At 37.6% G+C, this 17,700-nt stretch overlaps 1 protein-coding gene across 5 annotated transcripts in view; it reads left to right on the forward strand.

Moving 5' to 3' along the window:
• LOC122790904 (flocculation protein FLO11-like) overlaps positions 1 to 17,700 on the forward strand; it is a 319,945-nt gene that overhangs the window by 252,958 nt on the left and 49,287 nt on the right. For all 5 annotated transcript variants that reach the window (XM_044058584.1, XM_044058588.1, XM_044058586.1 and 2 more), the window contains exon 2: positions 2,382 to 2,522. In XM_044058584.1, the coding sequence (XP_043914519.1) occupies positions 2,382 to 2,522 (141 nt within the window). The remainder of the gene's footprint in view (positions 1 to 2,381; positions 2,523 to 17,700) is intronic.

The raw sequence follows: 17,700 nt of genomic DNA on the forward strand, positions 1-17,700 counted from the left end.
TAACAGCAGTAGTAGTTAAATACTCACTAGATTTCAGAAAGCAGCTTTGCATGGAGAGAATTAGGGACCTAACTGGAGTGAGGTGTTCAGTGGAAAAACTGCAGATGGAATGTGGAAAGTTTTGAAAGAGAAATTGAGTGAAAAAAGTCAAAAAAATGTTTAACATCAGGATCTAGGCACGCAATGTCAGGGGGGGTATATTTCCATAAGAACAAGATACCTGATTAAGGTGAGAGACAAAAAATATAAGAAATTGAAGAGAGGTCGAATTATAGCTTTGAAAACTGAAATAAACAAGCTGGACAAACAGATTAAGTACAGTGTTAGACAAGATCAAGACAAATTTGAAGAAAATTTATATAAAGTTATTGAGCCTAACATGAAACCTTTTTATAGATACAGAAGATATGGAAGGAGTAAAGATACACAAATTGATAAACTGTGTGCATATTCTAAAATTCATTCAGACACAATAGATTATAGACTTATTTACAAAATCTTATGCAAAACAGTTTGGCTCCACAAAAGGGATGGTAAGTTGTCCTAGTGATATCCAGGTAACCCCAGATACTGGAATCAAATTAGATTATATTGAAAAAGAACTGTGCATACTAGATCCAAACAAAGCGCAGGAGGAGACGGAATTAAGTAACAATGACCTGAGAACACTTCAGCAAGAACTTACACTACCATTATATCTATTATTCACTAGGTCATATAAATATGGGGAGATTCCTCAAGATTGGAGACGTGCACTTATTAAACCTGTCTTCAAGGGAAAGGGGAGTAGGACAAACCCAGAATCATATAGACCCTTAAGTCTACTTTCATGTTGTGGAAAATAATGAGGAATGTAATACTGGATAAGTTATTGTCAGAACTGGATAGGTTGGAACTTGAAATCATAGATCAGCGTGCATATGTTGAAAATAGATCTATTACCACCTGTAACATGATGCTCTATAACAATATAATAACAGCTATGAATGAAAAATTGTGCTGTGATGTGATTTATATAGATTTAACTTCAGCATTAGACAGGGTCATGCACAAAACACTGATCAATAAATTAGTACAACTGGGTATTGATGTACTGTTGATAAGATGGATAGCTGCATGGCTTGCAAATAGGACATGGCAAGTATCACCCACCAACTAGATAGGTGAAATCCTTGGTTACAGTCAAGGTCTTCCACAGGGCTCTGTACTAGGACCTTACTTGTTTAGATTGTATCTTTCAGATCTTACTTTTTCATCTGAGGTGTTCTACAGTCTATAAGCTGACGACCTGAAATTGGGCAAACTGATAACAAATGTTGCAGATAAGGCATGTCTTCAAAATAATTTGACTAAATTGACCATTTGGGCACAGGAGAATAATATGTTGATAAAATACATCAAAAACTAAGCATATGAGATTTTGGAGACATAAACTGAAAGATGAATATTTAGTACAGCACACAGTGATTGAAACTGTAGACTCATTTAAGGACCTGGGTATATGGGTAGATTCACCTATGAGTTCTTCTAATCATATCAACCAACTGGCTAATGATAGTTATAGAACTATATGTTGTATAAAAAGATTTATAAAGTCTAGGAAATCAAACATAATGAAGTCATTGTTTGTTAGTTACATTAGACCTAAACTTGAATATGAAATAACAATATGGAAACAGTTTAGGAAAACAAGCATGAATAAACTGGAAAGAGTACAGCGGAAATAAACCAAGAGCATCCATGGATATGAAAATCTAAGTTATTATGAAAGGCTAAAATACCTGAAGTTGTACAGTGTCTCTTACAGATATTTAAGAGGAGATCTTATTCAGGTATATAGGGCATTTAGGGACAACTACCTCTGGGAATGTTTGGAGTTATCAAAAAGTACTAGAGAATCGTCAGATAACCTATGTAGAAGATTCTATAGGAATGAGAAGTGTACTAATTGGTTCTCTGACAGAGTAGCTGATGCTTGGAGCAGACTACCTAATTACATTAAAGCAAGTACTAGTTTAGATATTTTTAAGAACAGCCTGGACATTTATTATGGGAGCAAGTGTTTTGGCATATTGGCAAGCTAGAAGGGCTTTAATGCCCGTGCTTGAAACATTTGCATGTATGTATGTATGTATGTATGTATGTATGTATGTATGGAGTTAATTGCAGAGGGAATCCACAGAGGCACTGTAAGGTTATCAGACAGGACAGGCTCAGACTAGGTTAGGGAAAGAGAGGACTGGATGAAAATGTTAAATGCATTTATAGTTAGGTTTATTGTCTCCTGTCATCACGTAAATGTAATATAATGCATCTGTTTTTGACATATTTGCATCTAAAATGTATTTTGCTCTAATACTTTCAATTATTGTCTTTCACAGAGTCACGAAAATGTTCTTCTTCAAAATCACAATTTTGTTGCAATGTTAGATGCAGGCCAACTAGAGAGAGGTGTCACTGTGACAAGATCTGTTTTAAGTTTGGAGACTGTTGTTTCGACTATGAAGAAATATGTCGAAAAGGTACGTAGCATTTTAAACAGAAAACTTTACAATAAAAACATGAAAACTCTGTTTAGTAGCTTTTGTACAGTCTGCATGCTTTCTAGAAACAAACTAGACCTACTAAAACAAATCTGCATTAAAAATAAATATTTGTATCAGAACAAGCACAGAGGCAAGGCATCTATCCGTACCACTAATGACCCAGATTCAGTTTGCAGCTTGGGTTGTAATTTATGAGTATGGATGTTCATGGATTATAATGATAGCAGTTTTAGTGGTCTTTTATGGTCAAACTTTTCCTGATTGGGGTACTTTTGTCATTATTGGTTAATACATTTTGTTTCCCTGCTTACTGGAAAAGAGAATGTTCAAAACTAAAAATTTAAAACACACTCTAACAAACAGTGGTTTAATTTCTTCAGGTTTTTGAGTTTCCAATACCATGACGGGAATGGATGCCATTCCTAAATCAAAGTACGATTAAAGTACATGAAATCAGTATTGTTTCGACCTTTGATGTTAGCCAAAAGTGCTCTTCGCAGCACCCACAATGTGCCCATAACTGACTCCTTCTGCAATTCATATACATGTATTGGTAGCATATCTAAATAAGACTGTCAGTTTTTTTTATGAGATCCATTGCTCCTACTACTATTGGAACTGTCTGGGCATCCTTCTTCTACATTGCCCTTATTTCTGCCTGCAACTCCTGGTATTTTATGACTGTGTCTCTCTGTACTTAAACACTATCATCACTGGGTACAGCAATTTCAGGGATCAATGCTACTTTTATCTTCTTTTCATGGACTACTATTTCTGGTTTTCTTGCATCTCTTTTTTGAACTGTTGGTAATGGGTGATCCCATGTGATATAAACTTCAACATTCTCTACAATGCTTTGTGGCTTGTGTTTTCGGTGCTTCAAATTACAATATTGTAATGTTTGCACAATCCCCAATGCAACAGTCTTGCCACAGTATTGTGCCTTTCAGTATACAGGTGCTCTGCCATCAGCAACAAGGTGTATGACTGTTTCCAGCTCTGTTTTACAGAACCTGCATTTATTTATTATTGATTTAGTTATTTATATTTATTAACCGGGTAGTGTCCGACTGGACAAGAAGCCCATTTTCAGTGGAGACCTAGGGAGAAATTCTCCAGAACAGTGCAATCAGTTAACATTTACAAAAAAACTTAACTAAAACAGATGATAAAAAACATATTTTCATATGGGAGAAATAGTCATTAAGACACATATTAATGCCAAAATAGAAATGTACAAGTTTCAGCTGAGAATGAGCTGTGTCCATCGGGAAAAAGGAAAACAGCAAGGCTTTAAAGCATTAGTTGCTTACCAGACAAAAAATGGTTTAAGAGAAAGAAGCATGTGAAATAATAGGAAAGAGCCAACTAGCCAGGAGCATAACAGGGGCATTTGTCTGTCTTTCAAACATAAAATACTACAAAAAGATGGCACCACTGGGTACTCCGTTTATGTTTAATTCCACTGATATTAAGCACTTTCAGCCAAAGAGGCTTTCCCACATGTTTAATGGACCTTGTAAACCAATGTGCACATAGTCCACTAACCTGGGCCACCAGTACTAACCTTTTATCTTTCCATTTAAATTCTCCTCTCCTTAACCATTGCTGAGTTAGATCCTGATTGACATGAGATTGTTGCACGACTTTCCTGTACTTGCAGCTATAGTTATGCCTTTTCCACATTTCTTGACTTCTCATCTGATGCTTCTTCTTATATTCTCTCTTTTGTTTTTTTTTTTTTGGGGGGGGGGTTGTTTTTTGTTTTTTGGCACATTCAGAGTCCTGGCATTTGTCTACTTCTGTTTGGTTTCCATTCCCACTTGCCACTAGTATACCTCTGCTAAACTAAGCAGGGAAGTCACCTTAGACTTGTTCGTCTCATGTTTTAAAACCTTCACTATATTTTGGATCTGGCAAGATCAACACATATGTATGCAGTCCTACGATTGCAGATCTATACATGTAATCAATTTCAAGGAGCCCCATACTTACTTTAGAATGAGGAATATATAATCTTGGTATACACTGATTTTTATATATCCTTTCATAAGCGTGAAACATTTTTCTTAGTTTCCTATCCAACTGTTCCAATACCTTTTGGGACAGTCAATCACCCCAAAACTGTAAGTTAAAACAGGAATAGCAAATTGGTTTATAGCTTGGACTTTGATCCTAGATGTCAGGCTGTTTTCAGCATTAATTTTACTCTTCTAAAATATTCCTTATTGAGTTTCATTTGCATTTATTCATGTTTATTGTCAACACTTCATCAATTCACAAATATTTATACACTTCCTATTGCTCAAGTTCCTTTATATCACATTCCTGTCCGAGACTAATATTTTCTTGGTGCTGTAGCTTTCCTATTTTAAATGTTGCTTTTGCACATTTATCAAGTCCAAATGACATTCTTATATCATCTGTGAAAGTTTTGACCCTTTGCAGTTGTGCTTTCAGCACCTTATCTGATGAACTATAAAGTTTTAAATCATCCACAAAAAGAAGATGAATAGTCTTTGCACTTTGCTGTTTTCTGGGAGCCAAACTGTAGCCATGACCAAATCCGTTAAATAGATAGATTAATAGGTTAAAGGCAAGACAAAAGAGCAGGAGTGACAAAGAATCACCTGGGAACACCCAACTTTGAATTTTTAACCCTGGGATAATAATTTGTCCTTTATCACGGCTTAACTGCAAAGTGGTTTACCAGTGTTTCATGGTCACTGTAATGTAATTGATCAGTGTAGGGTACATCTTATACATTTGTAAGCACTCCTTTAGCCATAAATGTGGGACGCTGTCAAATGCTTTTTTGTAATCTAGCCATGCCATACTTAGATTCCTCCCCTTTTTTATAATTTTCCATTATGACTTTATTTAACAAAAGATCCTTTGTTCCACATGACTTTCTTCTGTTACCCTTCTGTTCCACTGCCATGATTGAGTTTGGTTCTAAAATGACTACAAAATCTGACAGCGTCAACTCCAGTATATAATTTATACATTGTTGAAAGGCAAGTTATTGGTCTATAGTTTTTAGGATAGCTTGCAGGTTCACTCTTAAGGAAGAATATCTTTTTTAATGTTAAACAAACTGGTGTCTGTTTGGGATATGCATATGAATAGTTTTTACTCAGGGCTAAATCTTCATGTAAAGATGTTAATACTTTTAGATACATCTGGGCCTGGGGTTTTCCAGTTAGGAGCATGTCTCAGTTCTGCTTCAACTTCTTAGGCTATTACTTCATCCCATTTCATATCCTGTACATTTGAACTACTTACTGTTTCTTTTACTTCAGCCATTCAGCATTTTTGTTATGTTCCACAGGGTCTTCATAAATATTTCTCCAAAACATTTCTATTTCTTCTTGTTTTGGTGGTGTTTTTATTTCTTTTAGTTTGTTCTGCAATTTTCTATAAACATTTTTTGGGTCATCAATGAATTGTTTGTTTTGTATTTTTCCTTTATATTTATTTTCATATATTCTAAGTTTTTCTGCCTGTGCTGAAGTCTTTGGTTTATTATTTGCAATATTGTACAATAGATACTGGTCTGTTCTAATACTGCATGTTGCTTTTTATCACATCCATCTTTCTAAGTATTTAGTTGGGTTGGGTTTAGGGTTAAGTTTAGGGGTTGGGAGGGTGGCTGAATGGTTAAGATGTTTGCCTTACAAACACAAAGTGCCGGGTTTGAGTCTCACAAGAGATAATTCGCTAGGCTTAAAATGGCTCACAAGGGCAGTTAGCTTAGTACTATTCTATGAACTTTTGATTAGTTCTCTCTGCTATACTCTTTTAGCAGTGACACTTTTTGTCTTAATTGCTTTATAGTTTGCTCTAGTCAATACTTCTGCGATGGCATTTGATTTCTTCCCATCCTTTCTCTTATCCCCTGTGTTTTTATAGAAAGAGTTTGTCTGTTATTGATTTAGCTGCACAGTAATATATCCCATTTACTTCTGTTGTATCACATGAATTTCTGTTAATAATCTTAACTACATGTGTTCATTTGTTTCATCGGATTTTTAACATTTTGGGTCTTGTTGACTTTCTGTAATGCATTTCTTTCATCAATCTGAATATGTCTATCCATCTCTATTAAATCAAGCAACTCTTCCCTTAGGTCACTTTCTTCTAAATTGAGGGTGCATTCTTTGTTTCCCATTTCCTGTGAGCATTCAACAGAAAGTTCTAGAACATCTTCCTGTGGCTTATTCTCTTCAGCTGTATCCTGCATCATACATTGATATGGGAACTCACTACCATTCATTATACAGCATTGACCACATCAGAGTTGTCACTGTTTTCTGCTCCTTTCCTTGATATACATCACCATTTGACCTTCGCTTGATGTTCACCTCCATTTGACCTTCTCTTGATGTTCACCTCCATTTGAACTTCTCTTGATGTGCACCGCTAACTGAACTTTTGTACTGGTTTGTTGCTGAAGACTCAGGAGTAGCTTCATGTGGCAAGTGATCGGGTGCTTCCCATTCCACCTGTTTCACCTTAGTTTGGAAACTCATTGTTCCAACATGCTGTGACATTACCAGAGATGCTAAATCTGTCCATTCACAGGTAACCCATAACCTCAGTTTCTATTTCTTTAGTTTCTCCCTTACTAATCCTCTTTTCTACTTCCCCCTTTGTTTTCTTATTTTTTGTATTTTGAAATTTTGCGTATCTGGATACCTTTGCCTGTATTTCTCCTCAAGTATCTTTGGTGCTGCTTTGTTTATATTTTATTTATTTATTTACCATTTGTTTACTGGGAAAGGCCAATTTGGAATGAAGCCAATTTTCAGCAGAGGCCCGGGGAGAAAAGCTCCAGATGTATGTCTTTGAACATGGGAGGAAACCAGAGTACCAGGAGGAAACCCACATGAATGCAGGGAGGGCATGCAGACTCCACACAGAAGGTACCCCAGCCAAGAATCAAACTAAAGAGCCTCTTGCTGTGAGGCAACAATGCTACCGCTGCACCACTGCACAGTCCATAATATATATTATTATTAATTAGTTTTGCTTTCTCCTTTGCATAAATATTTCACCATATTAAATGTCTTTTTCTTTCCCCAAGTCCATATTTCTTCTTCAGGTGTCTCCTGCTCCTCCTGTTTCTCCTTACTTTGGGGACTCATTGTTCCATCATGCTGTGACATAACCTGTATTAGACTTTCAACACTAAATCCTCCACTTTGCAGGTATTCTATAACTTTAGCTTCTATTTGTTTAACTTCTACTTTACTAATCTTCTGTTCTATGTTCCCCTTTGTGATCTAATTTTTTTGTATTGTGAAATTTTTCATATCTGAGTGCCTTTTCCTGTATTTCTCTTCAAATATCTTTGGAGCTTCTTTTTGTATTGATTAGTTTCACTTTCTCCTTTGCATAAACATTGCACCGTATCAGATCTCTCTTTCTTTACTGTGTCCACGTTTATTTTTTATGCCATTCATAAATCTATATGTTTTGTTCTTTATATGTTTGCACCTCCTCAGTTGCTTCTTTTCCAAATGGCCCAAAATCACTTGGTCTGTATAATGTTTTTCATGGATCTGTTGTATTAATGAACAAAAATGTGCATTTGAAGCTTTTGACAGTTTTTCTTGTGCACGTATTTATCTTTCCTATAATTTCTACCTTCATCTATTTGTATATCTTCCATCTTCCATTCTAAAGACATGCTTCTGGAGCATTTCTCCCCAGGTCTCCACTAAAAACAGGATCTGTGGAACCTAGTCAGACTTTCCCGGTCAACAAATGTTAAATAAAATAATAAATAAATAAAATAAATAAATAAATCTGGAAATTCTGGGCTTCTTGCATAATAGTAACAATACATAATTTCTTCCTTATCCTAGGTAGTCCACTCTGTCATCTTTATGGCTGCTTTTTGGCCTGTCAGTTTTTGTTGTTTTTGTGGACTACTACTTCCTTTATAATGGGGGAAAGGGGGAATCCTCTCGCTAAGCCTGGTCTAACCCCATTGTAAGAATGTTTCCGTGTCGTGAGGATTCTGCCCTGTCATTTTTTCCAGTCCTGGTACAAGTGTGCATACAGGACTGAGCACTTTTTATCCTGGGACTTGAGCACCCAGCTGGCTTTTTTTTTATTTTGTAACCTACTTCCATCCATGATATATGCTATATAAACTACAGTCTATATATCAGTGTCATCTTGGTGAGATTTTGTAAGAAACAGGGTCCACCTCACAAAAGTACTTACCAAGACATTTTTGGATGAATTCAGTTCCAGCAATACTGCTCTCCTTTGCTTGCTGTATGAAACAAAAAATGTAATTTAAAACAATCAGGAAGATGAAGCCAAAGGAACACATGCATTTATGCTTGGTCCTAAAAATGGGAGGGGGGGGGTTGAAAACAGTGTGGGTGGATAGAGTCCAAGGTACACTTAGTCTCCCACTGCAGAGTTGTATTCTGTAATTGGTTTGATCATTGCTGAATCCAAGGAGACAATAACCTCTTTAGATCTGGAAGATAGTCCTTCAGTGATCAGTTGTCCCAAGTTGAAGGATTTCCTGACTACTGTTGTTACATGGTGACCAAAGGAGATGTTATTATCATCCCAGGTTCCCAGTCCTCTAATTATGCTGGGGGGATGCCTTTGTGTACCAAATGTAACAATGCTGCATTTGTAGCATTTAATTTAAGTCAATTTTCAATACACTTAGCATTTTTAAATCAATGTTCCTGTGAGAGGGCTTCTGTTTAAGAGGGGGATTTGACAGACTCTCCATTTGAAGTCATCTGCTGACTTGGTTAGCCATAGGTCTTGGTTTTTACTCTGTAGGTCACAGAAGTAAATACCAAACAAAAGTAGTCCCAGCATGTAGCCTTGCAGGATACTACTGGTCACCTTCAAGTTCTCTGACACTGCCCTTGCCTCCCTCACCATGTGGGTTCTGTCTTTTAGCCAATTAGTTATCAGCTTTACCATGTAGGGGTCTATTTGTAACTCATTTTGTTTATTAATTAAGCTAGCATGGGGAATGATGTAAAATCCATTGACCTAGTTATGGTAAACTGTGTTACCGTCTCAAAGAAGTTTACAAGGTTCATTACACAGGATTTAACTTTTAGACAACCATAATTTTGTGGATCTAGCCTGAGATTTTCAATATCAGTGTTAATAAAGTCTGTTATAACAAGTTCCATGATCTTATATATAAAACAAATTAAGTTGATGGATCTATAGTTTCCAGGGTCAGTAGAAGGGCCACCATTATGGAGTAGCATCACTACTGCAGTACACAATACTTCTGCCTCTGAGGTTATATCCAGGGTTAGGCTAAATAGCTTATGCAGAGGTTCTAGCAGGGCATTATAAGTACTAAAACAGCTTGACATGTTATCTGCCCCCCCCCCCTCCCATGCTGGTAGTGTTCCTAGTTTTGGACAGTATATTCAGCACGCATTCTTTAGTAATGATGGGGGATTTTACAGATATGGGGATCAGAGGGCCTTGGACAGTCATCTCTGGAGAGAAATTTGTACTAAATTTATTTGCTAGTATATTGGCAATGTCCATGAAGTCCAAGTCAGTTTTGTAATTTGCTGTGATTTCTGTACATTGCTGAGTGTGGCTTCTTGGTTTTTTAACATAACTAGAGAAAGATTTGCAATTGTCATTGAATTCAGATGCCAAACTGAATGCACTGGCTGCCATAGTGGTCTAACAGTCTCTTTTTTTAAATTCTTAGTCAAATTCCTTATATTTTCCTTGACTTGGGAGTCTTTAGCTTTGTACATATACGCTAATGATTTTTTTTCCTTTGATTGTATGTTGATGGCTGGCTTCTAAATTTCCAACTGTGTTTGGATCTGGACCGGATTGCCAGTTCTATACATTTATTTATGTAGTGAATTTTGAGACTTCATCATAGAATTTGGCTGCATATACATTATATTATGTGTCAGGGTTGGATACATATACATTATATTATATGTCGGGGTTGGGTGTATATACATTATATTATGTGCCAGGGTTGGGTTTATATACATTATATTATGTGTCAGGGTTGGATGCATATACATTATATTATATGTCAGGGTTGGGTGTATATACATTATATACACAAGAGGAGAAAACATACTTGATCTCATCATCACGAACATGGGATCAAAATGTTCAACACCGGAAGTATACCCCTCACTGGTGAGATCAGATCATAAACTAATCTCGCTGGAGGTCCTCATCCCGCCCCCACCTGAAATAAAAAAGACCACAGTGAAAAACTTCTCAAAAGCCGACTTCACACTTCTAAAAACTAATGTGGTCTCCTTTAAGGCCCCTGAGCCAGTGGTAAACATTACTCAAACCGCTGAATCACTTACAAATGCCTTCTACCAGCACCTACAGGACTGCATGGATCAGGCAATCCCAAACAAAACTAAGACTCTTTGTACCAAAGGCAAGCGTCCAGTCTGGTGGACCCCAGCCATAAACAAGCTCTACAACAAAAGGAGGAAGCTACTACAAGATAGAGCAAAATCCTTGAAAGGTAAGACACCTTTGATCATTATAAGTAAAAACTAAGAGCTCTCATAAAATCATCCAAGGCAAATTTTGAGAGAAAAATCGCCAAGGACTCAAAAGACAATCATAAGGCCTTCTTTAGCTATGTTAGAAACCTAGGAGGAAACTCCCAGATATGCTCAGAATTAGTTCAAAATGATGTGAAGATTACTGAACCTACACACATTGCCAACATACTGGCTGACAGGTTCAGTGCAAACTTCTCCCCTCCCCAAAAGGAGAGATATCTATACCAGAGGATTGTAGCCCCAAACATCTCCAACACCCAGGTGAGAACTGCTCTCTCCAAAGCAAAAACACAGCATCCATGGGACCGGATGGTGTCCCCGGCTGTGTGCTCCACGAACTCAATGAGGAATTAAACCCGCAGTTAGGACAGCTGTTTAATCTTAGCCTCACCTCAGGATACGTACCCAAGGAGTGGCGCACGGCGACTGTGGTCCCACTTCACAAGGTCGGTGCCTCCACCGACCCTGGAAATTACCATCCCATTAGCTTGACAAGCCTTATCTGCAAAGCCATGGAGAGGATCATAATGGAACTCATAAATAAAGACATAGGGAACTTGCAGACTTTGGATCCAACCCAGTTTGGCTTTGCCAAAGGCAGATCATGCCTTTTAAACTTGGTTGACTTTTTCGAGACAGTCACCAAGGCCATTGATGAGGGAAAGGCAGTCCATACAGCCTACCTTGACCTGGCAAAGGCCTTCGACACAATACCCCACTCAGGTATCATCGAAAAACTCATCAGCTTGAATGTAAACCCATACATCACAAGATGGGTTGCAAACTGGCTAAGTGACAGAACCCACAGGGTCAGAGTTGCTGGAGCCATGTCAGACTCAAAGCCTGTCACAAGTGGTGTCCCACAGGGATCAGTCCTGGGTCCACTCTTGTTCGGCATCTACTTTTCTGAAGTACAAGCAAACACAGGAGGGTTATGGCTGACAAAGTTTGCAGATGACTGCAAACTGGGCGCCATAGTCGAAAACACATCTGACACAGATATCCTTCAGAAGGGCCTCACAGAAACATATAACTGGTGCCAGAGCCATGGCCTAAAGTTAAATGCCAAGAAATGCATAGTCATACCCTTTGGGAAAAACAAGGTTATCCCTAGCTACCATATAGGTGGCAATCCACTGAGCACAGAAGAAGTCATCAGGGATCTGGGGACCCAGGTTGACAGTAGCCTTTCGTTTGACACTCATGTTGCTAAAGTAGTTAGGAAAACCTTCTACATTGCCCACCTGATCATGAAGGGATTCACATCTAGATCAAGGGAGGTCATCGTCCCCCAGTACTCATCACTCATTAGACCTATGATTGAGTACAATGCCCCATTCGGAATGTATCTGACCCGACACCTGCAGCAGCTGGAAAGGCCCCAAAAGTTCCTCACCAAAAGGATAAAGGGTCTCAAAAATATGTCTTATGCTGCCAGACTGAAAGAACTCCAGCTCTATTCAGTCTCATACCGCTTGCTCAGAGGTGACCTGTGCCTGACATATAAGGCCATGTCAAACCCTGATTTGATGAATATGCTTCACCTCAAAAAATCTAGATCCCTCAGAACCACAAGGGCGGGAGACTTAAACCTTGACACGGTTATTTATAGAACGTGCTGGAGGGACAGATTCATCACCCAGAGACTCCCTATGCTGTGGGACAAAATCCCGGTACATGTGAGGCAGAGCACCTCGCTGGCCTTGTTCAAGAGGAATCTTGACCAATGGATGGGGGATCGCAGATATACCCCAGGGATTACTTCAGTGTCACTGCTTGACAGAGGCACAGCAAAATAATAGGCATAGTTTTATTCAAACTAAAGGGGTGGCGAAAGCCAAATAACTATGGGCTAGGCTTATAAATGCCCTTGGGCAGATAGCCTAGTATGAACCTATGAACCTATGAACCTATGAACCTATATTATGTGCCAGGGTTAGGTGTATATACATTATATTATGTGTCAGGGTTGGATGCATATACATTATATTATATGTCAGGGTTGGGTGTATATACATCATATTAAGAGTCAGGGTTGGGTGTATATATATTATATTATGTGTCGGGACTTGGTGTATATACATTATATTATATGTCAGGGCTGGGTGTATATACATTATATTATGTGCCAGGGTTGGGTGTATATACATTATATTATGTGTCAGGGTTGGATGCATATACATTATATTATATGTCAGGGTTGGGTGTATATACATTATATTATGTGCCAGGGTTAGGTGTATATACATTATATTATGTGTCAGTATATTAAGAGTCAGGGTTGGGTGTATATATATTATATTATGTGTTGGGACTTGGTGTATATACATTATATTATATGTCAGGGCTGGGTGCATATACATTATATTAGGTGTCAGGGATGGGTGTATATACATTATATTATATGTCGGAGTTGGGTGCATATACATTATATTATGCGTCGGAGCACAGTGTATAGTGTGTGCTGTGTTAGTTTGAAGTTCACAATATATATTTTTGTCAGAGTGAGACTTTCATATCTCTTAAAGGAAAACCCCACCTTCTGCTACAGTTTAACTGAACTTTTAGGTTGCTTTTCACCCCACAATATGATTCCAGTACTGTGTAGGTACCTGAAACCTACTTGCACTTTATAAAATTGTTATCTCCTCACCTTAGAATCAAAGGAAGGAAAAGATCACCCACTCTTTTTAAGCTTAACTTCTCGCATAATTTGCAGAGGAATTATCTATACCTGCATGACATACCACAGACACAGAGAAATTTATAGTCAGGTACTTCTGACAATTTTATATGGGTAATTAGTCCTGCTGATATCAGGAGCTCGGACTGCTGTAAACAAGGCAGAGAGGTGTGAAACTGTTTTCCTGTTGCTTTTATTGCAATGAGAAAGACAACTTATAGTAATTCACAGCTACTTCCATTGTAGCCATGTCTTTCATAGCAAAACAGAGCAATTAGATCAGTCAGTGGTTCAAAGGCAGTTGTCACTTGTTTTGACAAAATAACGTAAGCAGCATTACAGTATTGAAATGCTAAGCTTTAAATTATAAATGTTAGCTGTTTGTACTTAGGTGACTTGAATGCAGTATCAAAGATGTCTGTGACATTTAGAGGAAAGTTAGCAAATACTTTTTCTCGTAATTCTTGTAAAGTGTTAGCGCATTTACCAAAATGTAAGGGGGAGGTGGTTTGTCAATTCATCTTAGACTACAAAAAGATACTTTGAACAAAGGCCTGTAATTTAGCCACTGTTTTGGTTACAGCTATATAATTCCTTAGTATGCAGTAGAACAGGCCCTGAGACACACTCAAGTGATGGCCAATCAAAAAAAAAGAAGCAGTCCAGTTATACTGATGACAGCAACTGACACTAATCTCATTACATGTCAATGGAATGGGAATACACCACTACTTCCTTATGTCTAGCATGAGTTTTATAAAGCAAACTTGAACTGGATTATGGGAAAGAGAAAGACTTCAAAAAAGATAAGATCACATTAATATGTCAAGCCCTGTTGACAGCCTTTCTGCAGAAAACATATTAAAATTATATAAGAAACAGAGTGATGACGAGGTGTCAAAATAGCTCAGAAAACAGAGATAGGGTGAAAAATAGATTTTTTTCAGTTCTAAGGTGGAGTTTTCCTTTAAGTTTTTGCATTTGTTACAATCAGTTATTTGTGTTTCATAGCAGATCATTGTCTATGAGCATAAGGCAGTTGCTACACTGCTTTAAGATACCTTTCCTCTGGACTCCTTCTTACAGTCTGATGATCTTTTCTCTCTACTGCCTCCAGAAATGTATATAGTACTCAAGGTGTGATTTAATCAGGACCCAGTAAGAGTGGAAGCATTACCTCTTTGATTCTACAGTTTCTTCCCCTAAGGATGTGCTCCAGCATTCTGTTTCCAACTGCCACTGTCCTTCGCTCTGATCATGGCGGTTCAGTTTAAGTGCGATCAATACCTCCACATTGCTTCCCTCTGCAATTAACGTCACTTCCACTTTCCATCTAATACCTCATCCCAGGGTCATTGTGGATTAGGTACAACAGTTTGCGTTTGTCTGCACGGAAGTTTAACTTCCATCATTCAGCCTACATTTAGACTCTTCCCTTCATGTTCGGCTCCTGAACCTGCCTTTGCGTTGTCAGCAGAGAGGTTGATCCTTTTCTCTATTCCGTCATTTATCTCTAAGACAAATACACTGAAGAGATTGAAACAGGACTAATCTTTGCAATACTCTACTAATCCCTTCCTTCATTCCTGCTATCATCGCTCTCACTACACCCTTCTGTGCCTAACCCTTCAGCCATCCAGCAATCTGCTTACTCAGATTTGGACCTACACCCATGTCCTCTAGTTTGCCTAATAGCTGGCTGTGTGTGCCATTGTCAAATGCCTTGCTGAAGTCCTGGTAGACCAGGTCTGATGGGCACCTATCTACCAAGTTCACCTATATCTCAATCATAAATGACAGACAGCTCATTCTGGCCATAAAGCTATGTTGGTTGCTGTCCTTAACATTATTGTTACCCACTAGGAAGGCTACCAGCTCTTTCTTTAAGATTATCTCCATGACTTACTCAGCTAATGCTGGCTAACTAACAATGCTGCAGTTTCCAGGAGTTTTTCCTGTATAATCATAAAATACTTGCAGTCTTTCAATTCTCAAGCTCAATCCACTAGCCAGAGGTCTGATGGAGATATCTGATAAGGGATTTGACAACATAATATGCAGATGCCTGAAGAGTCTGGAATGCAGCTCATATAATCCATATGATCCACGGTCTCAAAACGCCAGTTTCCTCTGAACCTCCACCGTCACTGTATTGATATCTCTCTGCATTTCTACCTTTTCTAAGGAAACTTGAATAGTGATGAGAGTGACAAGCTCACACTGAACTGCAAATGTTATCATTCTTTTACAAATGTAGAGATCTAACTTCTGAGGGCATTAGTGTACACGTATACATACAGTTCCAAATACACCAAAATAAAAGGTCTTATTCCTAATACATTCTGAACTAAATGTAAGCAGTAGAATAGTTAACGTTAGTAAGTGAAGGATTTGCAATAAATAATTATTCTTCACCAGATAATAAGACCTAAAGAAAATCAAATCCAAAACATTGGTTCTTCTAGTATGAGAGGCCACCTATTAAGAACTTATTGGCTATAACAAACATTTAGTAAATTTAATGCATTATTTTCAGTTCTGATAGTGGCAGCCTATTTTTATCAGTAGTCTTAGTTATAATAATCTTAATTATTTTGAGTTTTTGGACAAGTTACAGATTTTGGCTTTCATGTTTGAGCAGAGAACGGGTCCCTCTACAATTTGTGCTTCTCTAGCCATTCCACTGCTTGGTTCATGACTATCATTTACTAAAGAAATGGTTTATTATGAAATTAGCAAAATAAAAAAAAAAGAAAAGAAACACATGTATGGGCTTTGATGCCTGATTCCTTTATTGTTAACTTACGGAATGAGCTGCTGGATATGTTATGCTACCTTTAAAGTATAACCCTACTAAGGGGGCTTTCCCCCACCGTATAGAAAAGAAATGAAGCTATGCCATTGTTTAATTGTGCGCCCAAAAATGATCCACTCACATAAAAGCTTTAAAAGGCTGTTGGTTGTTGTCCTTGTGAAGTGAGTTACCTCTATTACTGTTGATGTGACATCCTATCCCCATGTACAAAAATTGGAAAAGGGGGTTTGATGCACTACCTATGCCCATCTGTCAACATGGATTTATGTCTTCTCAGTCATGATCTGCTAACTTTTTTATGATTATATCAGTTTAGCAGCTGAACCTGGTTTTGTCTGTTCAGTTATATGAACGTATGTAGGACGAAAACGCGTGTGATTTATATTTGGTTGGTGAATAAAAGCGTTAATTTTACTGGCGTTCCGTGGATTTTCTGGTTCACATACCATAGGAGGAGAACCGTGGTCCTGGGCATTCTATATCATTAGTTATATAATGGTGTGGCCAGAGCATTCCATTTTATTCTGCATTTTCTTTTGTAAACACCTTTATTGAATTATCACTTGAGACATAGGCAAACTTACATTTATATATAAGTAATAAAACCATATTAACAAGTTAACATTTACAAACATTATAGTATATATAGCATTATATGTGATGTATAATCTAAGCAACATTACATAAATTATTCAATTCATGCCTTGTCTTAAATCTCATTCCTCCTCCAAAACATTTTTTCTGCATACATTTTTCCCACAATTTCCATTTTGTTATGTAATTTACTCCTACCCTGTTCTTTTATCACTATTACAATATTCACTATCTCAAGTTTAGTTTATTTAGATTTTGATTCCATTTCCATTTTCTAGTAATTGCTTTTTTTGGCAGCTACCAGAATTAAACTTAACAAGGCAGTCAGATCCTGTACCCCAGCTCAGAAAACTATTTCCTTGGATATACCCATTTGCTCACAGAGTATACATGACACAGCACTCTGTAGGGAATTTTTAATGTCTGCCAACTCATTAGACTCTGAAAACATATGTTCCCAGTTACCTCTTTCTTTCCTACCACACCTCC

This window comes from Protopterus annectens, chromosome 16.part0 (assembly GCF_019279795.1).
Source record: "Protopterus annectens isolate FY-2018-M chromosome 16.part0, PAN1.0, whole genome shotgun sequence".
NCBI classification, from domain to species: Eukaryota; Metazoa; Chordata; order Ceratodontiformes; family Protopteridae; genus Protopterus; species Protopterus annectens.